The following is a 26,105-nucleotide window of genomic DNA, read 5'->3' as shown; positions in this document are numbered from 1 at the left end:
GCGTCTCTGCTCTGTAGAGCAACCAGCAGCTGTCCAATAAAAGCTGCAGTATTTCCCTCTGAAAGGGTCCACTTTATTAGGAACACCTGCAGTAACTCCTGCTGTCCAGCTGTTTCTGTCACTAAATATTCCAAACATCTGGCAGCTTTCCATCAGCAGCTTGCGTTGAGTACTTTTACTTTTGGTACTCTGAGTATTTGTGATGCTGCTGCTGCTTCACGCACTGACTGCAGCAGTTTAATCCTGCTCAGGACACCTGACAGGAACACCCAGGTGACTGTTTGTTTTTATGACAGAGGAGACACGTAGGCAGGGGGCGGGGCTTAGAGGGGTCAGTCTGCAGCTGGAAACTGAACACACACACACACACACACACACACACAGAGAGAGAGACACACAGACAGACTGCTGCTCTGTTCCGAAGCGGGAGCCTCACCTGCGCTTCACCTGCGCTTCACCTGCGCTTCACCTGAGCCTGCAGCACAGGAGGTGAGTGCGACTGCACGAGACACACAGCGCGAGGACGAGTCCTGTGTGTGTGTGTGTGTGTGTGTGTGTGTGTGAACTGTAACACCTGCTGTCGGAGACGCACAGGACCGCGTGAGGTGATCGATCGGCTGCTGTCGGTGATCAATATCGATTCATTTATATTCCCAAAAACACAAACAGGTTCAGGTTCTGAACAGATGAAATACATAATCAATACTGCTGATTGAGCTCTTGCCTCTGATGAATCAGTTCGGTGTCTGAGCTTCTTAATAATAATTAATTATTAATTCATCGGTAGTTATAGTTTAATGATCATTTCCTCAGAAGCTTCCTGGACAGAAATCATTTCTGAATGTTTTCTGTATTTGTTCACACATTCCGGACTTTAGTGAAACTAATAACTGATTAACGGAACTAATCGATCGTGCCAGGAGGAAGTACGAGCATCGAAATATAGTTAAAGCGGTCAGATGTGGAAGGAATCTGATTGGACAATGAAAATGATTCTTCAGAGTCCCGTTGGTGGTCGCCAAATTTGACAGCGCATCGCCATTATCACAGCGGTGAGAGAATGTGGACTGGGGGGGGGGGGGGTCTGGGAGTGCTGTTGTACTGGCAGGAGAGAGACACCAGTGCACCCAGTCTCCCCTCGGACCAGTTCAGTAAATCCCACCTATGTGGATTTCATATGTTATTACTGGCAGCCAGGAAGATCAGGTGACAGAGTGGACACAAAGACTGAAACAGGTATAGATATATTGTATATACATATATATATATATATATATATATATATATATATATATATATATATATATATATATATATGTATTTGAGAGAATGACTTGCAGGTAACATCTGACTTTTTCGACAGAAGTGGGCGCTTATTGAAAGGAAGGAAATAGTTTTAACATATATTAATATATTAATGTTTAATCCATGCTGATATGTGGTGCTTTTACTGAATTGCTGTCAGGGGTTTTTGTTTGTTTTTTCCCCTTAATGTTTATTTATTTATTCTTTTTTTTTTCATGTATTAATATTGTATGTAAAAGTTACGTAACTGTTTTGTTTTTTAAAAAAAAGTTCAATAAATACACAGTTAAAAAAGTGCTGGTGCAGAATGGCCCAAAGTGACGTGAGCTGGCGGATGAATGTGGAATATGAAGCAGCAGAAGATAGAAATACTCAAGTGAAGTACAAGTACCTGCAAATGAAGTACAGAGCTTGTGTAAATGTACCGCAGTCTGCTGAATCTTTACTTCTCTGAACCTGCATCGGTTTTAAAACTTGAACTTCTGTTCACTGAGTTTGTCCAGCACGTTGTTTCAGGCCGGTCTCGCGTCAAACACACCGACAGGAAGAAGTGATTAACAGTGTGGATTGGTTTCTGACTTCCTGATCATCTCTGATGACCTGCTGTCAGCAGTTAATCAATACGTCAGGTAGTCTCTCAACTATCTGAACTGAAAGCAGCTTCCAAACTGATCCTTCAGTCTGAGCAGCCAGATTAAACACACACAATCACCAGAAGGCTTCAGGTTTGGAGTTTAATTATCCATACAGTTGATTTCTTATTGATCAATCAATGAATTGACCGTCTTTGTCAACAGTGGTCGAAGAAATACTCAGATCTTCTACTTGAGTAAAAGTACAACGATGTAAAAATACTGTACTGTAATTAAATGCACAGTATTCATAGAAGACGTCACATTTTTCAGATTTGATCAGTGTGAATATTTAATCGGATATATTGATTATTAAAAGCTGAGTTTCATCTCAGTATAAACTGAAGCTGTTTGCGTGTGAATGTACACAGAGCAAAAGACAAACAGAGATGAGTAGCATCAAAAGGTAAATACAATTATAGTTAAAAAATAACAATGATACAGTAGCTAAACACATAAAGAGGAAAGTAATAAAAGATCAAAATGAATAGCAGCTATAAAACATTTTAAAAGAGGTTTATAAAATAAAATCTGAACAGAAAGTTGCCATTTATTGATGGTTATTTATTGAAAGGATCAGCTGATCGATAAGAAACAAACTCCAAATCAAACTTTATTGACGTTTGATGCAGAAAGGTGTTTTACTGGACAACAAGATGGAAAACGAGTACACCGAGATTTCAAGCTAAATGTCAATAAAATGATTAAAGTCGAATAAAAACTAAAAACATGTCATGATCCAGAACAAACAGACTGGATAAAGGGCGTCACATGATCAGTGTGAAGCCTGCAGCCAATCAGAGCTCTGCTGGCACCAGTCCAGTGGTGAAATGTAAATAAGTACATTTACTCCAGTACTTTACTATTTAAGTTGCCTGATAGACAGAACTGCATAAAGTACCTAGAATTTGCTTCACATTGAGACATTCCTACATTAAGTAATAATATCCAATAATACAATGTAATATTAAAGTAGGATTCATAATAACGCTCTGAAAGGAAGGAGCGTTTCTGCATAATAAATACTTACTTAAGTAACATTTTGAATGCAGGACTTGTAGACTTTTACTTAAGTAAAGGATGTGAATACGTCTTCCAGCACTGCACCGGTCCACACCTCTGCTGCTCTGTCCTTATTAACTTTAACTTTATTAACAAATGTCAGCTGACGTCTCTGTCGTTGTTACAGTTTCATGGTTTCACGTTATGAAACACTGACTGTGTGCTGTGAGAGAGCAGAGAGATTGACAGGTCAGTAACTGAGGGGGGCGGGGCTTAGCGAACAGTTGATTGAGTATCGATCGTGTTCAGTGTACAGAAACCAAAATCAATGCTCTCATTCTTGCTGTTTAGCTGCCGGTTTGCAGTCTGTTAGTTAGTGTTGTAGAAATTTCATGAAGCACAAATAAGTTTAGGAACATGTACGATGTAAGCGTAATATTAACAGCGAGTATTAAAGGTGTTAAAACTAGATTTTGACATGGAGCCTCAAGATTGGATAAAAAGCAGGAATTGCTTTGTAGCACTTACATTTCAGTTTTTAACTTTAGTGGTGGATCTTAATAATGTAATAATAATGTACATGTTTCTGTGTGTGTTAAGTGTTTGTGGATCTGCGGGAGGAAGAAGGAGGTGAGGGAGGATGAGGAGGAGAGGGGAGCAGAGGGAGGACAGCGCCACACTCATCGCCATGGAAACCAAGCCGGAGAACAACTACGGCAGCATCGCCATGGTAACAGCTGTCTGCATGTGACCTGATCAATAACACAGTGATTGACTATTGGAAAGAGTCTGTCCAGAGCACAGAAGGAACAACTGATAGAAAAGTGGAGTCAACAACATGTGGAGTTCCTCAGGGAAGCGTCCTAGATCCTCTGTTCTTTCTATTAAACCTGAAACCTAGATTTAAAGGAGGATCTCACCGTTTTATTAAATCGTCTTGTTTTCTGTCAACAGCTCCAGAAACTCAGCTAAAACCCTGAAATACTGAATTCAATTTGTCAATGCAAACTACCAGAAAGATTTTCTTCCACAACATTACTAACACAGATAACTGACGTTGTCTGTTATTAGCCATAGCCAGTCGTTTAGAAAAAATAAAAATCATGAGTCAAATTCCTACCGACCCCTACAAAGATCTCTAAAATTATTAAATTATTTGAATTTTTCATATTTAGTTTATTCGGTTAGCTGTTAGCAATAATATTTTCTGCAAGTTTCCTCTGGAAGTCAACATTAACTCATTACGACTAACTAAACTAACTGGTTTCTCTGTATTTACTACCACATTACAGAGAAACTTTCTAGGAAATTAGTTGTCAGTCAAGTCATTTTTATTTATATAGCCCAATACCACAAATCACAAATTTGCCTCAGGGGGCAGGAAGTGAGAAAATAGGCCCTCATAAATAAAGCGTTACCATTTTATTCCCCAATATGAAGGGCTAAATGCAGTTTTAAAGCTTCTCCACAAAGGCAGGAATCAAAGACTGAATCCTTTATTTAATTATGTACTTTATTGGCTTTAATGGTAGTCTGCTAAATATGCTGAGTCTAAAAACACTCAAGTCAACCTTTAAAAAAATAAGTTTTTATTACAGAATATAAAAGCACCCAAGGTCCCTAAAATCCTCAAATTCCAAGAAAAATCATAAAAGACACGACTTCAGTGGAAGCTAAGACCATGGACTCATGACGTGTTTAGCTTAGCTTAGCACAAAGACTGTAAACACATGGAAACTGCTAGCTTAGCTCCATCAAACTTCCAGACAACTCTGGAGCTGATAGAAGGTGGATTTGTGGCATGAAATCTTTCCAGAAACTCAGTGTGTGTTTGTTTTCGTGTGGCTGCAGCAGGAAACAGGAAGTGTGTGACGGAGTCAGACAGAGCGGCTCCGCACAGTTTAACACTGACTGAGGGATGAAACATTAGAGAACAGTAGATGTTTGCTCTGTGCTTCCTCTCACCACGGTGTCATCAGTCTCATTAACAACAGTGGAGACATGAAACAGCAGGAAGAGTCAAATCTGCGCTAATTAACTGTAGAAAGACAAGAATAAAAACACTGGTCATCAGACTGTAAAACAGAGATGATGAAGGGAAATAAATAACTTACAGCAACAGCAGACTCACATGTCCCATTAAACCTTTATTTGATTTGATTTGTTTGTCTTTGTACAGTTAGCTGGTGAACATAGTGCAGCGTTTAGCAGCTAAAGAGCCAGATGTTTCCCTCAGGAGCTGCTGGAGACCAAACACAGAGCTGACAGAGAGAAGACCGGACTTAGAGTCGTCAGGTGGAAGGAAATTAGACTCACAATGGTCACAAATGTGTGTTACATGATCTACAAATGAAAAATAAGATTTACAAATGTGTACAACAATTTGTGCGTAATTTTGGGTTCCAGTCCACACACAAACACCAGGCAGTGTGAACACAGGTCAAAGTTTTACAGACGCACACATCACAACCTGAATAAGTATAGTTTACGTACAGTTACGCTCTCCAGCTCCACCATGGATGTGTTATTACAACTTAGTCTTATTATACATCCATGAGCTCCACACGGATCCACAAACACATGCTGCGTTTAAGTGCTGGTGGAAAACTGGGACATCTGGGCTTTTGGTGAATTTCAGTCTGTTGATTCTGACGGTGAACATGGAGGTAAAATGTTTTTACCTGTGCTGAATCACTCTGTTATTGTTTCCCAGAATGCACCTGTTCAGCCTCAGAACAGGAACGTGTTCAGTGACGGATCGACTCGAGTTGGTGAGTAAAACACGCGCTTGTTTCTCAGCATCTAGTTTGTTTCATATTGTTCAAATCAGACAGAAAATATGTTTATCTACAAATACTGTAATTGATCACAGGCCTATCTGAATAATGCCAGAGCACAAACATATAAAGTCTGGTACCAAAGACCCTGTGAAAATATATTGAACATGTTGTAAATACCTGGACTGTAATAACTCACATGGTAAACTTAAATTTGTTTGGTTTAAGTTGAGCTCAGATTGAATCGTTCCCGTGTCAAACTTTGTTTCATTCTGCATAAACTGGACAAGAAACTTCTAGACAGCTACAAATAAAATAAAACTATACTAATATTAAAAACTTCCTGTGACATCACAAGGACCAGCCAATAGCAGATGGGTTAGTGTCAGCAGTGATGACAGCATATCAGTTATGGGTTGAATCCTGTTTTCCTATTGGACAGATTTTGTGTTGGTGTGGGAGGAGCCTCTGAACTCACAGGAGGAGAGCACAGGTGTTAGCCCCGCCCACAGGAAGTGGAGGGAGACATTTCTGAACAAACTGAGAGGCTCCGGACTGCTGCAGGAGCAGGTGAGAAAAACAAACACACCTGAAAACACAGCTGAGCTTCAGTCATGTGTTCAAGTCAAACATCACAACTCTGAGACATGTTTGAACAGTGAAGACTGATAACTGATCAGTTCTTCCTCTGTTTCATCATCTGTCACATGACATCAGTGCTGGAGGAAGTTTTCTGATGATTTAACTAAGTACACGCACCGATACCACTGAAGTCCTACATTTAAAATGTATTAATATAATAGTATAGAAGTATTATCAGCTAAATGTACTTAAAGTAAAAGTACTAAATAAGCAGCTGAATGGACCCTTTGAATGCAGATTATATAATATTTCTTCTATAAAATGACATACAGTGTTAAAATGTCCATCAGTTTCCCACAGTCCAAGGTTCTGGCTCTGAATTCCCATTTTCAGGGCTGTACCCGAATCTTCCAAATCGACTCTGAGGCCGAATATTTGACTTTCAGATGGACATTCATATAGGGTGTTGAATTCATCAGGTTTGGTGGGTATGTATAAGTGGGGGTTGTCTGCGTAACCGTGATAATAAACATTATGTCTGAGCATTATGTGACCCAGTGGGAGCATAAAGAGAGAAGAGAAGAGGACCCAGAGTGGAACCTTGTGGGACTCCACAAGTAAAGCATGAAGAGTTGCCAGCTAATAGAAGATTTATACCGGTTTCTGTGTGTCTCTCTACAGAAGGAGGTCCTTCAGACCAAGACGAAGATCTGTTTTGTCCTCCTCAGTGCTCCGTGGAGCGTCCTCTGTTACTACGCTGAGGAGATCAGTCTCAGAGTCCCTCTGCAGGTAAAACACCGCCTCCATTTATCTAAGTTCAGTCATTTCCAGTGGTGGAAAGTAATTAAGTACATTTACTCAAGTACTGTACTTGAGTACAATTCTGAGGTACTGTACTTTCTACTTCTACGCCATTACATTTCAGGAAATACTGTACTTTTGACTCCACTACAGTTATTTGGCAGCTTCAGTTACTAGTTACTTTACAAATTAAGATTTTTGCACAAAACATGTGAAAATGTAGAAGTACAGCTGAAACGGTTAGTAGATTAATCGATTGACAGAAGATTAACTGGTAACTTTTGATAATCGTTCATCAGTTTATTGTAAAAACATTTCATGGTTCCAGCTTCACAAATGTGAAGATTTTTACACTCTTAGTGTGTCCTCACAGTGTGTCCTCGCAGTGTCCTCATTGTGTCCTTAATGTGTCCTCAGTGTGTCCTCTCAGTGTCCTTAGTGTGTCCTCATTGTGTGTCCTCAGTGTGTCCTCGCAGTGTCCTCAGTGTGTCGTCACAGTGTGTCCTCGCAGTGTCCTTATTGTGTCCTTAGTGGGTCCTCAGTGTGTCCTCAGTGTGTCCTTGCAGTGTCCTTAGTGTGTCCTCATAGTGTGTCCTCGCAGTGTCCTTAGTGTGTCCTCATAGTGTGTCCTTAGTGTGTCCTCAGTGTGTCCTCAGTGTGTCCTCGCAGTGTCCTTAGTGTGTCCTCAGTGTGTCCTCAGTGTGTCCTTGCAGTGTCCTTAGTGTGTCCTCATAGTGTGTCCTCAGTGTGTCCTCAGTGTGTCCTCGCAGTGTCCTTAGTGTGTCCTCATAGTGTGTCCTTAGTGTGTCCTCAGTGTGTCCTCAGTGTGTCCTTGCAGTGTCCTTAGTGTGTCCTCATAGTGTGTCCTTAGTGTGTCCTCAGTGTGTCCTTGCAGTGTCCTTAGTGTGTCCTCATAGTGTGTCCTTAGTGTGTCCTCAGTGTGTCCTCTGTGTGTCCTTATTGTGTCCTTAGTGTGTCCTCAGTGTGTCCTCTGTGTGTCCTTAGTGTGTCCTCACAGTGTCCTCAGTGTGTCCTCAGTGTGTCCTCTGTCCTCCTGCAGGTGGTCACCGCTCCAATCATTAACTGGTCTGAGCAGGTCCTGTCCCAGCTGTCCCTACCCAATCCTCTGTCTCAGGACGTCCCCAACCCCCCACCTGACTACTACACCTGTCAGTTCAGGACCAACAAGCTGCAGAGGTAACAGCATTTTAAACAGTTCTGATTTATCCATTTATCATTTACCCCGTTTTATTGTTAAGAATACGTTATCTTTTGACATTTTTCAATACCTGAGTTTCAGTTCTGTTACCAAAATTATATTTCTTTTCAATACCTTACTTTTTACTACAAAACTCTTTATTTTCACTGAACAAAAGAAGCCAAAGTTGTCAAATGTTGTGTGAGTGTCTAAACTAGAAAAGTCTCAATTTACATTCATGTACGTCACTCACTGCTGAAAGAAATGTAGTTGAAACGTTTGAAATACTTGAAATACTGAAAGAAGTTGAAATGGAAGGGCTAAAAGACGTTTAAGCACTGTAAGAGGTTGAAGTGTCAATTTAAAAAAAGTTGAAGTATCACTTGGGCATGAACAGTGGAAGTTGTGTGGCTGAAGAAGTGAAAGGTGAAGATCTGAGACCTGAAAGGAAGTGTCAGTTAAAAGTATAAGGATTGAAAGGAGTTGCAGTGTGAGATGTGGTGTAATCGCTGGACTCTCAGTTAAAGAATATGAGATGAAAGCAGGGAAACAATCAGTGGATGTTGTGGGACGTGTAAGTGCTGAAAGCAGTTGAAGTGGCAGTACACTGTTTTTCAGCTGTAAGCAGCTGTTTTACCTGTTTTCTGTCTGCAGGTTTCTGGGCAGCGACGACAGAGAGACGTTCTTCAAGACGACTCAGAGACACCAGGTGGTAAGTTCAGACTCAGACTTAGCAGTTTACTTTTAAATCTTTATCAACTAAGTTTTAAAAAGAGCCTTTTTTCTCAGTAGTTAAGTATGAAAAATAAAGGGTGTGATGCTTAAAAGCAGGCGTGGTGTCCGGCCATGTCCAGGTTAAGGTATTTGGGGGCCCCAGAGCAAACATTTGCTGTTGACCCCCCACCCCCACCTTCTCTGCATTGTATATGTACCTGCCCCCTCCAAGTCCCTTTTAAGTACAGTGAACACAGGCATGGCAGCTTCTTTATAAGCCCAGACACCCAGAAAACAAACAGAACGCCTGTGCTAGAATAACACTGCCTGGCTCCAAGGTTTCTGTGTGTCAGTCTGCTGATTAAACACAACATTATATAGGAAAATGCACCATATGATAACAACACAAACTAGATTTGACACAGAGATCTGTACGAGACAGGGCCACATCATCAGGTGATAACGCAGGACTCGCTTTAGTTTATATCATACTTTCAATGTGTAATTTGATACTACAAAAACCAGTTGACAAACACGAAACTTGGGACTTTAGGGGCCCCCGGGGGTCTGGAGCTGCGAGTACAGTTGGAGCTATCGTAGAAAAGGTTTCAGTCGTAGTCATCTGGACGCTGTTTTCAGAATCAAGACGTTTCGGCTCCCATCCGGAAGCTATTCTCAATTGTGAAAATGGTCTGAGAACTCAGACATTTAAGCTACTCTGTGTTGCTTAAGCCCCGCCCTCAGGAAGGAGTCTGTCTAGTTGATTACCCTGCCTAGTTTCACCTGAAACTGACTTAATTGTTTCCATGATGGCCCAGTAATCAGTTGGAGATTAGGTTCCTCTCCTCTCAGTCAACATAATGCACAAACAAAAACATAAAATACTGATTCTCTATTTGCCAATTTCCATTTTTCAAATGAACAGTCCATAGGTAGAAGAAAAACTAACAATTCCAAAATGGCGAGTGTGTCATCCATTTATTCAAATGGATCATAATTTAGTTTTCTCCAGTTTTTGTAGGCATCAAAAATGGAAAAAGTTTGCTCAATCTGGACAACAACAAAAAAACAGATGAGAGTTAAATTTTTTTGTGGGTTTTAAAAATAAAAATTATGGTGTGTTTTCCTGTTTCCATCTTGAATCAAAAAAACAAGACAACTAAAAAAGTTTTATTTCTGTTTTTTTGTTCTGTAGTGCGTTTTTAAGACAATTTGAAATTGAAAATAAAGGTAAAACGTAACATGAATTTTAAGGCATTTTAATAATTTCAAAGGAGAAATCCAAAAACAGAAATAAGATTTGATTCTGGTTTTGTTAATTCGATTAGATGTATAAAAGAAAACATTTTCCATTTTTGATGCCCAGAAAATACAGAAAAAACTAAATATTGGTTGTTTTACTTTTTTTTTTGATTGAATGAAATGACTGATTGAACAGATAATTTTTTTATTTTTCATTGATGTGAGGGGGAAAAACACAGTTTTAAAAAAGTGAATAGATTTTCTCTTTTCTCCTTCTCTAAATTCTCTGCTTCATTAATTAAACACTAATAGGCCTTCTAATAAGTAATTAATAGTAATAATCATGAGCAGATATCAATCATGTGTTCTGCTCTGAGGACTTGATGTCAGATGGAAAGTTTTCAAAAAGCTTCAGTAAAGTGGGCTCAGTGTGAGCTGCAGAAACATTAGATCCTGGTTTTGACTGAACACAGGCGTGGTCAACACGGACTCCTCTGATTGGTTCAGAGATGCAGACCCACCGACCTGTCAGATTCCAGGATGTTTCAGTCAGCAGACGGATGCTGCAAGCGTCTACGCCTCCTCCTCAAACACAATCTACAAACACACACACATCCTCAAATACACACAAGGAGCAAACTGTAAATCTTCACACACACACAGGAAATCAGACAGGAATGAAGATAACTATCTAAACATTACAGCGAGTTAGCCTATGAGTGCATTTCCCTCCTCATAAAATTATTTAGTTTCACCCATTTTCTTGTTTTACGGGTTTCCAAAGGAGGTAAGACTAAGTAACTTAAATACACAAACTAACATAAAGTTACATGAGAAATCAGCAAAGGTTAGCAAAAGCATCCTGTTGATTAGCTTAGCAGCTATCTAGCCCGTCTCACAACACTGACAGCTCTAATCCTCACACATTTAAACAAAGGTTAGTAAATAGACCATATAATAAAGTAAATAACTAGAGATGCACCGATTGTGAAATTCTGGGCCGATACCGTTACGATGTTTAAATTAACAATTTGGCCGATAGCCAATGGCGGTACCAATGTTTTTGTTGTTGTTGTTGTTGTTTATTCCCCCTTTTGTGCCAGGGAAACAAAGAAATCTTCATTATAAAAAAATAACAGAACTGTTTTAAAGTCAGTCATTACACTATCTTTCATTAATATAACTTTCTTTCACATGAAAAAGATTCTTTTTTTGAAAAATAACTGCTTCAAAAGCCTTTTTAGCTGCTATACAACTACCTACTCAATGAGAAGAATTTTTCCGGGCTCACATAGCCCAACAAATCAAATGCTGTAGTTATCAGGTACTGAGTCTTGCTGGTTTGTGCTAATCGTTGTACACGTCTTCATGTCTGTTTTTCAAATGGGTGATGAGATTTGATGTAATACTCACACACGGCCGACATTTTCTTTCGCTTGAAAACAAACCGTACGTGCGTACGGCTCCTGTTGCCCTCTTACGTCACGCCACAGTCGTGTCCAGCCAGTGGCTTCTTCTCCGAATCAGCAGCTGAGTATGCTAGCTACTGTTGTCCGAGTCCGACCACAAATAACCAACACATCATTTAGCCAGCGCAAAATAGATGCGACACAGCAGATTAACATCAGCCAGTGCCATCAGTGAATGTCATGTTATTTGCCGAAAGGCCGATGGCAGTCAACAAGGCGGATATCGGCCGATACCGATGTTCGGCCAATAAATCGGTGCATCCCTATAGAGTGTTACAGTTACGTTTTGTTCACCAAGATAATCTTCATAAATGAACATCGCTTTTATGATTTTTTAAGCATAAATGCAATCACCATAAGTGAATTGCTAAGGTTAGACTATAGACGTACTACACCACGGTCACATGACCTCAACGTCACCACCACTAAGTTTCCAACTTGTAATTTGATTTTGCACGCTTACCTCTTCTACAAAAGCCTTTCCTCTTAGCGTGGCCTAGAATAGGAGTCCTGGAGTGTCTGTTCTTTTTATTAAACCATATAGAGATTTAAAGGATCAGTCCAACATTTAGGTACATCTTTATGTTCTCTGTTTTCTCCAGAATCAGATGAGAAGATTTTTAATCAGTTTTGTGTCTGAGAAAGAAACCTTCAATGAAAGATTGCATTGGGTCAGAGAAGCTAGTGGACCAGCAGCTAGACAGGAAGTGACATCAGGACCATGGCCCTAAAAAAGGGATCAGAGGGTTGTTTGTTTTAGTCCAGTGTGCGTCCCTGCAGTGACCGTGTCCTGTCCCTCCAGCTGTATGAGATCCTGGCCAGGACTCCGTACGGTTCGGTGAAAAGGGGGAAGGTGGGAATCGACCGACTGCTGAGTGAGAAGGTCTTCACTGCTGCCTACCCGCTGCATGAGGTGAGCTCCGAACCCTAATCCTAAACCCTAACCCTAAACCCCAAACCCCAACTCTAACCTTAACCCTAATCCCCAGTCTGAGACAACTACTACACCACCGAGACACTTTTTATCTTGTTTCATAAAAACCCTGCCATATAAAGTTGTAATAATTAATATTTAACTTTCTCTTTGTACAATATGGCCAAATTGTGACTCTGATAACAGCAGCACAGGTATCCAGTTTGAAAATCAACCTTATTCTAGTTTTATAATGTGTTTGCAGGGTGGTTTCCAGCCTCCGACCCCCCCGGTGCCCCCCCAGTCTTTAGGTCTGAGACAGATCCTGTATGTATACTGGGCCCAGTGGTCCTGCTATAGACGCTACCAACCTCTGGATCACATCAGGGAGTACTTTGGAGAGAAGATAGCACTTTACTTTGCTTGGCTCGGTAACTATAGCAACCACTCTAGTAACTAACTAACTAAGTACTACCAACTATCCACTGTTTGATTCAACAGTAACTATGTCTAATAGGTTTCTACACTGGCTGGCTGTTGCCGGCGTCTCTCGTTGGGACTGTGATCTTCTTGTTTGGGTTCTGGCTTGTGGCCACTGATGTTCCAGCGTAAGTATAAACTCTGCCAGGCTCTCACTTTAAAGTCAAATACTTTGTTATGAAAGGTGAGCAAGGCCAAAAATAGAGCTGCGAAATTCAGGAAACAACTAGTATATAATTTGGTCATCAGTATCCCACAATCCATTGCACATCAGTGACTTGTTTAATGATTCTTTCAGGTGATCATCACCTTAGGGATTCATATTGAACCCTGTTCTTTTCTATCAACACTTACCCTTGGATAAATCATTTAGAAATGTATTTCTCTCTGCTAATATGCTGACGACACACAGCTTTATCTACACATGGTAATCTTAGTATAGTAAAGACCCTTATCAGGAGAAAGTATCAGGAGTTAAATGCCTGTTAAATATTTATTGGTAACTGTGTGTGTGTGTGTGTGTGTATGTGTAGGAAGGAGTTGTGTGACAGTGGAAACAGCTTCATCATGTGTCCTCTCTGTAACATCTGCTCCCAATGGAACTACTCCAGCATCTGTGTCACCTACAAGGTACTTGTCTGTCCACCTGTGCACCTGTCTGTAATGGTGTCAGTATGCTTCATCCGAACTACTTGTCAGATGGTTGAAACAGCGTCTGACACCTTCTCCCCCCAACCCTTTCCAGTATCTGAATTTGGGGGCTGTTTCCAACAATTTCTGTAAGTTTCTTATTAAAGATGATGGCCAGCTTTTCACTCCACCTTCCGGTGTGGCTGTTCAGAACAGATAGAAACACTTTTGGTTTCACGGCGATCTTGAGTTAAACAGTAAAAATATACCATTCATGCTACAAAGTAATCCACCAGGAATGTGCGCTTCCATGTATTTGATTGCCAGATGGCATTGTGTTGTGTTGTGTGTCAAAAAGTTGAGCCTGGTTCAACTTTTCTATTTTCCTCTGCTTCAAAACTTCTCATTCAAATAAATGTGAGTGCTGTGCTTTTTCACGCTGTACTAAAGTTGAAGAACTCGGCCTAAAGGTGTTCAGACAGAAAGTGAAGCAAATTTTCACATCGTGTCATTCGCAAGAATTTAACCACTGCATCATTTGTGTTTATTCACCCCAGCCAATGAACCAAATGTACAGATGTTAGCTGTAAGCTAGCTAACAATGGACTCTGAGTGTTTGTGTTTAGCTCAGACTCTGACTGATCCCAGAACTCAGCAGAAACTCCAGTTCTTTCTGTCATGTCCCTCCAGTCTGTCTCCTTTTTGCTCTCATCTCTGCATGTTTAGGAAACAGATTCATAAAGATCTGGGGCACAGACACAATTTTTCACTCAAGTTGAAACATTTCAACTTGAGTCACTAAGTGACTTTTGCGTCAATATGCGTTCTGTCTGAACACACAGTAAGTTCACCTGTCTGTTCACCTTTCTGTCTCTGTAGGCGGGTCTTTTGTTTGATAATGGAGGAACAGTGTTTCTAAGTGTCTTCATGTCTCTGTGGGCCGTCACCTTCCTGGAGTACTGGAAGAGAAGTTGTTCAGCTCTGTCTCACCGCTGGGACTGCTCCGAATTTGAGGACATTGAGGTACCTGTCTCACATCACACCTGTCTCACTTGAAAAAATACACTGTGCACATAATCATATGTAACTTTAACGTTATGAGTATGAATATTTGACGACCACTGAACAGAAGTAGCGAGGCTAAATTAGGTTGTGTTGTATAATTGATAAATATGTGATGCTAACAAACATCACAAGGGTTTTGGGGAGTTCACGCATGTCGTCTCTCTGTCCTCCACAGGAGCGACCTCGTCCAGAGTTCACCGCCATGGCGCCCATGACCATGAGAAACCCGGTGACCGGAGCAGAGGAACCTTACTTTCCTGAAAATAAACGACTCAACAGAACTCTGACCGGCTGCATGGTCATCATTATCATGGTGAGTCTCCTGACCACTGACCCTTAACCTCTGACTAGTCTGACACTGGGACAGTCTGGAGAGTTTCCACCACATCCACTGGGGGTGACAACGTGGAACAATGGTTGGAGTTATCTGATTTTAAAGATAGAGTTCCTCCTAAAAAGACAGATGTATATTTGCCTCATCAGGAGCAGGTAGAGGTGCCAGGAAACAGCTAATAAATACCAGGTAGGTCAGGTGATTGTGATGTCACAGGACTGAACTGTTATCTGACTGGTCCATACACCGGCCAATCACTGTTGCTGATGCCGGAGTCGTCGACTTTATTTCCCTCTCCTCTCTTCAAAAACATACAGTACATTCGTCTCTGAAAATGTCTTTATTTTAAATCATGCAAGGAAAATCAGTGTGTGGCAGGTGTGGTGTGTGGACATGAAACAACATATTCTTACAGGTTGTGTTTAGGAAGTAGCAGCAAGTTAAACTTCCTGTGTGCAGGTTGCTGTGGTGCTGATGTTCCTCATCGCCATCATTCTGTATCGCACCATCCTCAGCATCATCATCTACAAGTCTGGCAACAGCTTCATCAGTTTCTCTGTGAGTACAACACAACGCAGCTAAAGAGTTTCTTTAAATCTATATAAGGTTTAATAGAAATAACAGAGGCTCAAGGACGCTTCCCTGAGGGACTCCACAACTTGTTGACTTCACATTTCTGTTACTGTTTCTACCTGATTAAAAAGTGTGTTTTCTGTGTGTGTGTGTGTGTGTGTGTGTGTGTGTTCAGGCTGGGAGAATAGCCAGTATTTCAGGATCTGTGTTGAACCTGCTGGTCATCCTCATGTTGTCCAGAGTTTACACATCACTGGCCCACATCCTCACCCGCTGGGGTGAGTCACCCCTTCTTCCTCCACTCCTCATCCTTGGTTTTAGTCTTAACAACAATAAGTTTAATCACATTTTAGTCATTCGATTTTCCGTTTTAGTCTAGTTTTGATGAACAAAAACGAAAGAAATTTTAGTCTAAATGTAGTCCGTTTTTTTTTTTTTGGTCTAATTAGTCACTTATTTGTGAAGTTGTACTTGTTTATGAAATCTTTAACTTCATCTTCAAACTTATAATAATGATAATGAAAGTTGTGATGAAACTGTAAGACATTTTGCTGTAAATTTTGTATACAAAGCGCAATTTTTGTTTGCTTCTTTGTAGAAAAACTGTTTATAATATTATAATATTTTTCTTGTAGTTTTGTTGACACATGTAATTCAGCTTTAGGTGAGTTTTTGGGGCTGTTTTTTATTATTAATTTATTTATTTATGTTTTTTATTATTAATTTTTCTGACTTATTTAAATTATTTAACAAGCTAATTACCTCAGTGTTGAGCAAAGTTACTAACAAGGAACCTAAAATTAACCCAAAAAAACATTTTTACATTTAGGAATGTTGTTTTTAAACATTTGTTCGTTCTAAAACTGTTTGAAAACAGTTACTGGAAATGTTGTAGGGAATTTACTTAGCTTATCAATAAAATATAAAACATTTTAAAAATATTACATCGTGAGGTTTGATGATAGTTGAAAGGGAAGAAATTAAAAACCTAAAGGAAGCATTCTGGGTAACACATAACCATGTGCATTAGTTTTTAATGTCTTTAAGGATTGTTAAACATCACATGCAAACCTCTGGATGTACAGTGAAATGTAGTGTGACAAATATCACAAGACTGCGCAAAAGACAATAGAAACTTTGTGCAATAAAGTGCATATATGCAATGTGCAATATAAACTGGACAGTATGTTTTTCTTTAAAAAAAGAGAGGGTATAAATAAATAATGTGTACTTTAAGTGTATAGTGGAGGGAATGGGGATGTGTGGGTTTCTTAAATCGGGGGTCCTGACAGAGTTTATAATCCTGATGGTTTTGGGGTAAGAAACTGTTCTTTAAAGATAGTAACAGGTAATGAACAGATGATGTGTGGAGAGTCTAGCTGTACAGTATGGACTTATTCTTTGTGTACAGGTGTGTATTGTGTGTAGTATTATTGTATTAAGTGTATATATACGCTGTGGGTGTGCTCGGTCAGATGACGTCGTTCTCTCTGTGTGTTTCTGTCAGAGATGCATCGGACTCAGACTAAATATGAAGACATGTTCATCCTCAAAGTTTTCATCTTTCAGTTTGTCAACTTCTACTCGTCTCCAGTTTACATCGCCTTCTTCAAAGGCAGGTGAGAACTGCTTCAACCAATCAGAACAAGGCTCACGGGTCCAACCAATCAGAACAGGGTTTAACTAGAATGTGCTGCTCCAACCAATCAGACCCAGAGGCCATTCCCTTCTATCCCACATTCCCTCTTTTATTTTTATCTTTCTCTCTTTTTTATTTCTTCCCTATTTCCTGTCTTTTTTGTTTCTGTCTTCTTCTTTGGATGTATTTGGTGAATGTTATTGGACTGAAACATGAGGAAACTGAATGGACTGGGGCTGCTGTGGAGGTTGTTGAGTTTTGTCAGCTGGTTTGTGAACTTGTTGAAGAAGTAAAAAGTTAGATTAAAGGAGGAGCCACAGCGCCTCCTGCAGGCTGATGATGAAAACATCCAGTTGTTTGTTCTCACAGTTAATTTAAAACCTCAGTGACTCACTGATAGGTCAAATACTGTTTGTATGGACTCGCTGAAATGTGTGAAGCAGCAGATATGTAGAACATTTCTGTCTGACGCGGTCACTCAGTGGAAACATCAGAGAGCTTCAATGAAGAGCTGCAACAACATGACACAGAATATATGATACTGACGGACAGAGAGGAATAAGCTACAACATGTTTGTTTGTGTCTGTTCAGGTTCGTTGGTTACCCTGGAAACTACAACACTCTGTTTGGAGTTCGCAACGAAGACGTGAGTCTGTCACACTGTGGTACTGATGAAGATGATGATGACATACTGTATATCTATATATATATAGATATACAGTGGTGTGAAAAAGAGTTTGCCCCCTTCCTGATTTCTTATTTTTTTGCATGTTTGTCAAACTTAAATGTTTCAGATCATCAAACAAATTTAAATATTAGTCAAAGATAACACAAGTAAACACAAAATGCAGTTTTTAAATGAAGGTTGTTATTATTAAGGGAAAACAAAATCCAAACCTACATGGCCCTGTGTGAAAAAGTGATTGCCCCCTAAACCTAATAACTGGTTGCTCCACCCTTAGCAGCAACAACTGCAATCACGCGTTTGTGATAACTTGCAATGAGTCTTTTACAGCGCTGTGGAGGAACTTTGGCCCACTCAGTAGTTTTTTCAGCCCTGAGTAGTGTTTGAAGGTCAAAGGACACTTAACAGAGATTTTAGTGAGGACATCACACTGAAACTGTAAAATGAGGGGGGACAAAAATAGGATTTTAAAAGTGGGGGGGTGGGGCTGTCTACCACATCCCCGGTGGACATTATGACCTTGAATTTGACCATTTGAAAATGGAAAGTAAACCTGAAAAACCTCTAAAAGGGAAAATGGAGAAGTTAAATGGAAATGAGAAATGTTCTGTTAAATCGTCCAACAGCCTGGTTTGATCTCCGGTTGGTCATTTTATTTATCCTTTTCTCTTTTACATTTGTTTCTGGGTGAAATTGTGTTCATTAAAGGGACACCAACAATATAACAGCATCGAAAGATCTTTATTTCTGTTTGTTTGTTACAGTGTGGAGCAGGCGGATGTCTCATTGAGCTGGCTCAGGAGATGCTGGTCATCATGGTGGGAAAACAACTGATCAACAACATCCAGGAGTTCATCACCCCGTAAACACGAACACACAAACACTGACAGGGAACAAGATACTGTGTGATAACTAACTCTCGCAAACACGATACCAACCTTTGTGAACAAGATACTAACTGGAAAATGATAATAATTTGTGCAAATTAGATGATAACATGTGAGAACAAGATACTAAACGTATGTTGGACATGCTGGAGAGTCTTTTCTAACTGAAACTGACGGGCTCATTATTTGACAGGAAGTTGAAGTCGTGGTGGCAGAAGAAGAAGATAAGTCCACGGCTAAAGGAGGAAGGAGAGGAGGTGAAGGTGGAGGAAGGAGAGGAGGTGAAAGAGGAGCAAGAGGTGGAGCTTTCTCCCTGGGAGGCAGACCACCAGCTGCTGGTCTGTGAGGGACTCTTCAGCGAATACTTGGAGATGGGTAAGTCCTGTCCTGTTGGATTTATACTCCTGGGGCTGCCGGACGCGTGGGGTTACCATAGAGAGGATACATGTTCTGCGTTGTGATTGGCTGGAATGAGGGATTCTGAGAGACTGAATAGAGAACTGTGACTTGAAGCATCCTGTGAGGTGAAGTGTTTTATATAAATCTGGTTTGACTCTTCACTGTAAGTCCTCCTCGTTCTCCTCAGTGCTTCAGTTTGGTTTCATCACCATCTTCGTGGCGGCTTGTCCTCTCGCTCCTCTCTTCGCTCTTGTTAATAACTGGGTGGAGATTCGTTTGGACGCTCAGAAGTTTGTGACTGAATATCGCCGCCCGGTGGCGGAGCGAGCCCAGGACATTGGCATCTGGTTCCCCATCCTGCAGTTCATCACACATATAGCCGTCCTCAGCAACGTAAGACTTTCTGTGTTCCTGTATGTCTATCTTTGCGAGGACATTTTGTCAGAGATGTTAATCTGAACTTTTTCAAACCTGTGTTTTTAGGCTTTCCTCATTGCGTTCACCTCATCCTTCCTGCCTCGTCTGTACTACCGCTACACCAGAGACAGCACACTGAGCGGCTTCATCAACTTCACGCTCGCAACATCACCACGCAACTACACCCAGCAACACCAACACACATCCTGCAGGTAGGCGACATCACTGCAACTACACCCAGCAACACCAACACACATCCTGCAGGTAGGCGACATCACTGCAACTACACCCAGCAACACCAACACACATCCTGCAGGTAGGCAACATCACTGCAACTACACCCAGCAACACCAACACACATCCTGCAGGTAGGCGACATCACTGCAACTACACCCAGCAACACCAACACACATCCTGCAGGTAGGCAACATCACCACTGCAACTTCACCCAGCAACACCAACACACATCCTGCAGGTAGGCGACATCACTGCAACTACACCCAGCAACACCAACACACATCCTGCAGGTAGGCAACATCACTGCAACTACACCCAGCAACACCAACACACATCCTGCAGGTAGGCAACATTACCACTGCAACTACACCCAGCAACACCAACACACATCCTGCAGGTAGGCAACATCACCACTGCAACTTCACCCAGCAACACCAACACACATCCTGCAGGTAGGCGACATCACTGCAACTACACCCAGCAACACCAACACACATCCTGCAGGTAGGCAACATCACTGCAACTACACCCAGCAACACCAACACACATCCTGCAGGTAGGCAACATTACCACTGCAACTACACCCAGCAACACCAACACACATCCTGCAGGTAGGCGACATCACTGCAACTACACCCAGCAACACCAACACACATCCTGCAGGTAGGCAACATCACTGCAACTACACCCAGCAACACCAACACACATCCTGCAGGTAGGCAACATTACCACTGCAACTACACCCAGCAACACCAACACACATCCTGCAGGTAGGCGACATCACTGCAACTACACCCAGCAACACCAACACACATCCTGCAGGTAGGCGACATCACTGCAACTACACCCAGCAACACCAACACACATCCTGCAGGTAGGCAACATTACCACTGCAACTACACCCAGCAACACCAACACACATCCTGCAGGTAGGCAACATCACCACTGCAACTTCACCCAGCAACACCAACACACATCCTGCAGGTAGGCGACATCACTGCAACTACACCCAGCAACACCAACACACATCCTGCAGGTAGGCAACATCACTGCAACTACACCCAGCAACACCACCAACACACATCCTGCAGGTAGGCAACATTACCACTGCAACTACACCCAGCAACACCAACACACATCCTGCAGGTAGGCGACATCACTGCAACTACACCCAGCAACACCAACACACATCCTGCAGGTAGGCAACATTAACACTGCAACTACACCCAGCAACACCAACACACATCCTGCAGGTAGGCAACATTACCACTGCAACTACACCCAGCAACACCAACACACATCCTGCAGGTAGGCAACATCACTGCAGGCCCTGCAGGCCCATGTGTTGCTGATGTTGCTGATGAAGCAGAACGAGAGGTCTCCAGCCCGTCCAATGAATGAGCTCTCTGTCAGTCATATGACTTCATATTTACAGTGGATCACTTTATTTACTGTGGACACTTTTAAATATTTGGTCTGAACAGAAACTGTTGATGATGTTGGTGTTCTCGTTGTTGCTGTCCTGTGCAGGTATCGGGGTTTCAGGGACGAAGACGGTGAATACCTCCCAGAGTACTTTCACCTCCTCGCCATACAACTCAGTTTTGTCATCGTGTTTGAGGTCAGTGTCTCTCACACGTCAGGTTAATTTGATGAAGTTTTGTTTTAGGAAAACATCTAGAGAGTGTGAGAGTCACATGGGCTGTGTCAGCAATAAAGCAACATTCAGTGTCTGAAAACACAGTGAAATGAAAAATGACTGCTCTCTGTGAAGCAGCCTGCTGAGTGCTGATCAGTTAATGAGGGACGGAGGCAGCAGGTTTGGGTCCAGCTAAGTTCCTGCTGTGACCTGACGAAGGCTCGTCCTGTCAGTAGTATGTCTCAGATCTTTTATCGTACTTTATGACCCTGCTCGCACCTTGAGATCCTCTGGCTGTCACAGTCTGTCTTGTTCTCTCCAGTCACTCCCCTTCACTCTGCACTCCCTCACCCGATTATTAATTCCCAGCACCTGTCACCTCGTACACACCTGCTTTCAATTAGCACTCCACTCACCTATAAAACCCAGCTCCTCACTACAGTCAGGGTCCGGTCTTCTGTTACGGACAGAACTGGCCGGAGACACAAGGAGGATAATGGTAGATTTTATTGTAACACCAAGAGCGTAGATAGAGAATGGTGGGAAGAATACTGTCCTTGGTATGGAGATGGCGGAGCTCTGAAGAAGAGTGGGGAGTCCAGGGGCACGATGGAGCCAGGGAAGAGGTCCGGTCTCGTTCATGACAAGGGATAGAACGCTAGTTCCCCTGTATCATCGAACCTCTTGGGCTCCCTTCTCCTATACGAACTCTATTCCCAGCTACCACGACTCCGTACCTCTTCCCTGGCTCCATCGTGCCCCTGTCCTCCGTGTGTGTCTCTCCAGCTCCAGTCCCAGTTCATCTCCTGTCCTCCGTGAGTTACCCACTCCTTCTCCTGGTCCTGTGTGTCACTCGTCTTCCGTGGGTGTTGCTCCAGTTTCCCGGTTCGTGTGGAGCATCTCCTCTGGACTCCCCACTCTTCTTCAGAGCTCCGCCATCTCCATACCAAGGACAGTATTCTTCCCACCATTCTCTATCTACGCTCTTGGTGTTACAATAAAATCTACCATTATCCTCCTTGTGTCTCCGGCCAGTTCTGTCCGTAACACTGGCAGAGGCCTTTTATGTGTTCCAGGCTCTCAGCTGAAGACTAAGGGGGACAGGGCTTTTGAAATAAGAGCCCCGAGGCTCAGGAACACCCTGCCGGAGGAAATACGTCAGGCTGTTTCAGTGGCTTCTTTTAAATCTAAGCTTAAAACGTACTTTTATCGCACCGCCTTCCCTGATTTCATCTGATTCTAGTTTTTATTATTTATTGTGGTTCGGTTAACATTTAGTTTTTATGATTATGTTTTATGTGTTCTTTGCTTGCCCCGTGAAGCCCTTTGTAACTTTGTTTTGATAAGTGCTATATGAATAAAGATATTATTATTATTATTATTATTCCTCAGCATGTAGTCTTCTGCATCGGCCGTCTGATCGACCTGATGGTCCCTGACATCCCCGAGGAGGTGGAGATGAAGATGAAGAGGGAGCACTACATGGCTAAAGAGGCGCTGGCTGAGAACCAGGTACGCACAAAACTGGTCAAAGTCAACAGACTTTAAAATAAAAGGGTCATACATAGTTTGTTGTCGTGTTTTATGTTGTTTACGTTTGTTCTAACATAAATTATAGTTGGTTGTGTTTCTGTACAGTTCTAGTTTGTCTCGGTGTGTTTTAGCACAGTCTCAGTTATAGTTTGGTTTATTCCTGTGTTGGGTTTTGTGCTTCCAGTCTTTGGGGACAACAATGATTCCTAGTGAGAAGGATGTCATGTCCAGCAACCTGCGACAGCGTGGTTCCAGATCCTCACCACCACCGCAGAGCGACTCCCCTCCACCGAACCTGAGGGAGATCCCAGAGGAACCCGATACACCGGACAGCTGCTGAAATATAGCGCGAGTGAACTTTGTGCTGCATGACTTCCCACTACCTTAATGTCCACATCTACTAGACTGAGCTTCTCCTTTTGATCAACCACTCTGACAAATCTACAACACCACTGTGAGACCACTACAAGATCTACAAAACTGTGGTGAATCCGTACAGGTCCTACAAGAACTTTGCAAGACCTACAAGATATAGAGCTACAAGATCTAGAGATATCTAGAGGATCTACCAAACCTCTGCTAGGCCTGTATATGATCTACAAGACTGCTAAACCTCTACAAGATCTACAAGTGCTGTGTTAAACCTCTACACATCCTCTGTAAGAGGTCTACAAGATCTGCAACACCTCTTGTCTACAGGCTCTACAAGCATTGTGTTGAATCTTAACATGTCCTTCAAGAACTCTATAAGATGTCTACAAGATCTAAAAGACTTCTGCTGGATCTTGACAATATCTGCAAGACAGCTACAAGATTTACAAGAGTAGTGCTAAATCCATACATGTCCTTCAAGATGTCTAAAAGATCTCTGCCAGACCTGTACACGATCTACAAGAGTTGTGTTAAACCTCTACATGTCCTACACCAGCTCTACAAGACCTATAAGATGTCTGCTAAATCTTTACGAGATCTACAAGACCTATGGTAGAGCATTAAGATCTACAAGACTTCTGCAAAACCTGTACAAGATCTACCATACGTCTGTTAGACATGTACAAGATCTACAAGGGTTGTGTTGAATCCTTACATGCCCTGCAAGAGGTCTGAAGTGCAAGACCTACAAGACCTCTGCTAGACCTCTGCAAAAAATCTACGAGACGTTTGCTAGACATCTACAAGAGCTACTGGAGTTGTGCCAAACCGATACAAGAGCTGCAAGACCTCTGTTAAACCTGTAACAGACCTGCACAAAATCTGCTAGAACTTTGCAAGACCTACAAGATGTAGAGCTACAAGATGTAGAGATATCTAGAGGATCTACCAAACCTCTGCTAGGCCTGTATATGATCTACAAGACTGCTAAACCTCTACAAGATCTACAAGTGCTGTGTTAAACCTCTACACATCCTCTGTAAGAGGTCTACAAGATCTGCAACACCTCTTGTCTACAGGATGTACAAGAATTGTGTTGAATCCTAACATGTCCTTCAAGAACTCTATAAGATGTCTACAAGATCCTCAAGACCTCTGCAAAAAATCTACGAGACGTCTGCTAGACATCTGCAAGATCTACTGGAGTTGTGCCGAACCCGTACATATCCTACAAGACCTACAACATGTCTGTGAGATCTCGAGAACAGCTGCAAGACCTCTGTTAAACCTGTAAAAGACCTGTATAAAATCTACAAGGGTTGAGTTGAATCTCTAGACATCCTAAAAGACCTTCAAGGCCCCGCCAGATCTCCACAAGGCTGACAAGATCTCTACAAGTGCTAAAAATAGTTGCGATGCCCCCAAGATATCTGAGCTTCCAAGAACTCTAAAAGGCCTAGGCCCTAGGTTCTTGAGATATTAGACCTGGACATGCAGGAGCTTTACAAGAACACAAGACCTTTACTATTGCCCTAAAACCTTTCAAAAACTCTGTAAAGGCCGCATGAAGCCTACAAAAGCTCAGAGATCACAAAAAGAAACCCTTCATCATGTTCAGCTGTACTATGCTGCTCAGTCCGAGATGTCTGTTCACCTCTGCTATCAGATTACGATGTAAAATGTTGGTGTATAAAATGTTAGAAGCACTTTTTAATGTTTGCCACGATTATATAGTTTGTTGTTGGTGCAGCTCTTTCTCAGGATGAATCAGTTTGAGGACCTGTTGCTGTACATCGCAGTCATTCGTCATCAAGTCACTGCGCGCTAAAAGCTCTCAGAACGAACATTAATTTACGAACTCGTCAGTCCTCTGTTACTGAGTAGACAGACTATAATTGTATCATCTATACTGTGTCTTAAAAATCATCAGCACAGCAAATCAAATGGAAGAGAGATTCAAAAAAGATCCCTGACCCGATTTATAGATTTTTTTATGCACTTAGGTAGGTATTATAATGTTGTTGCTGAATATATGATGTAAATAAATGTATTACAGGAGTCAGATGTCTGTGTTTGTCACTTTATCTTCATCAGATGGTTTTAAAGAACAGCTGTTCATGTCGGAGACACAAAATAATTCACATACTTTGTTACAGCAGGAACCTCCAAACAACCTCCAGGATGGACCGGCTGCAGTAGGGATCTGTTTCTCTGCCGTAGTACCAGGAAGAACAGTGTAGTGTATAATAATTATTCTGTAGACATTCTGTAACAAATGAAAACATTTATCAACTACTGTATTTTCGTTTTTTAGTCATTCACATGTGGATTTATCTGTAATTCTGCTCCACTATAAAAGGGCCAAAGCATCGTATAACTCTGTGTAATGTGAAACATTTTCATAATACTGCTCTATCCTGCACATACTTTATATCCTGCACTTGCTTATTGCACTTCTGGTTCGACCTAAACTGCATTTCGTTGCCTTGTACATGTGTAATGACAATAAAGTTGAATCTAATCTAATCTAATGATAGTCTGAAGGTTATCAACCCAAACGATTCGTTTGACCTCCTGAC

General features: G+C 41.7%; 1 protein-coding gene across 4 annotated transcripts; it reads left to right on the top strand.

Moving 5' to 3' along the window:
- The first annotated feature begins 350 nt into the window (after positions 1 to 350).
- On the top strand, positions 351 to 25,584 carry ano7 (anoctamin 7). Of its 4 annotated transcripts, none has more exons than XM_044202990.1 (25): positions 354 to 489; positions 3,127 to 3,188; positions 3,540 to 3,669; positions 5,653 to 5,710; positions 6,159 to 6,286; positions 6,980 to 7,087; positions 8,160 to 8,296; positions 8,952 to 9,009; positions 12,525 to 12,635; positions 12,901 to 13,066; positions 13,153 to 13,243; positions 13,649 to 13,745; positions 14,625 to 14,768; positions 14,986 to 15,123; positions 15,604 to 15,702; positions 15,893 to 15,995; positions 17,225 to 17,336; positions 17,949 to 18,003; positions 18,807 to 18,904; positions 19,123 to 19,304; positions 19,516 to 19,721; positions 19,812 to 19,957; positions 21,513 to 21,603; positions 23,014 to 23,133; positions 23,339 to 25,584. In XM_044202990.1, exons 3-25 carry the CDS (start codon positions 3,580 to 3,582, stop codon positions 23,492 to 23,494), a joined length of 2,694 nt encoding a protein of 897 aa, XP_044058925.1. In that variant the 5' UTR covers positions 354 to 489; positions 3,127 to 3,188; positions 3,540 to 3,579; the 3' UTR covers positions 23,495 to 25,584. The 4 variants fall into 4 exon arrangements, with proteins under 4 accessions (XP_044058924.1, XP_044058925.1, XP_044058926.1 ...); XM_044202991.1 differs by lacking the exon at positions 354 to 489 and adding an exon at positions 1,073 to 1,236; XM_044202989.1 differs by lacking the exon at positions 3,127 to 3,188 and having other exon boundaries at positions 351 to 489.
- Positions 25,585 to 26,105: the final 521 nt, after the last annotated feature.

This window comes from Siniperca chuatsi, linkage group LG7 (genome assembly GCF_020085105.1).
Source record: "Siniperca chuatsi isolate FFG_IHB_CAS linkage group LG7, ASM2008510v1, whole genome shotgun sequence".
In the NCBI taxonomy this organism is placed as follows: Eukaryota; Metazoa; Chordata; class Actinopteri; order Centrarchiformes; family Sinipercidae; genus Siniperca; species Siniperca chuatsi.
The sequence above is the reverse complement of the archived record's forward strand: the minus strand, read 5'-3'. Positions and strand labels throughout refer to the sequence as shown.

What these genes read in the sequence shown, in the direction of transcription:
- ano7 (XM_044202989.1), top strand. Translation starts at nt 3,580, where the DNA reads ATGAGGAGGAGAGGGGAGCAGAGGGAGGACAGCGCCACACTCATCGCC. An exon ending in CCGGACTGCTGCAGGAGCAG is followed by an intron (nt 6,287 to 6,979) that starts GTGAGAAAAACA and finishes GTCTCTCTACAG; the next exon opens with AAGGAGGTCCTTCAGACCAA. An exon ending in ATATAGCCGTCCTCAGCAAC is followed by an intron (nt 19,722 to 19,811) that starts GTAAGACTTTCT and finishes CTGTGTTTTTAG; the next exon opens with GCTTTCCTCATTGCGTTCAC.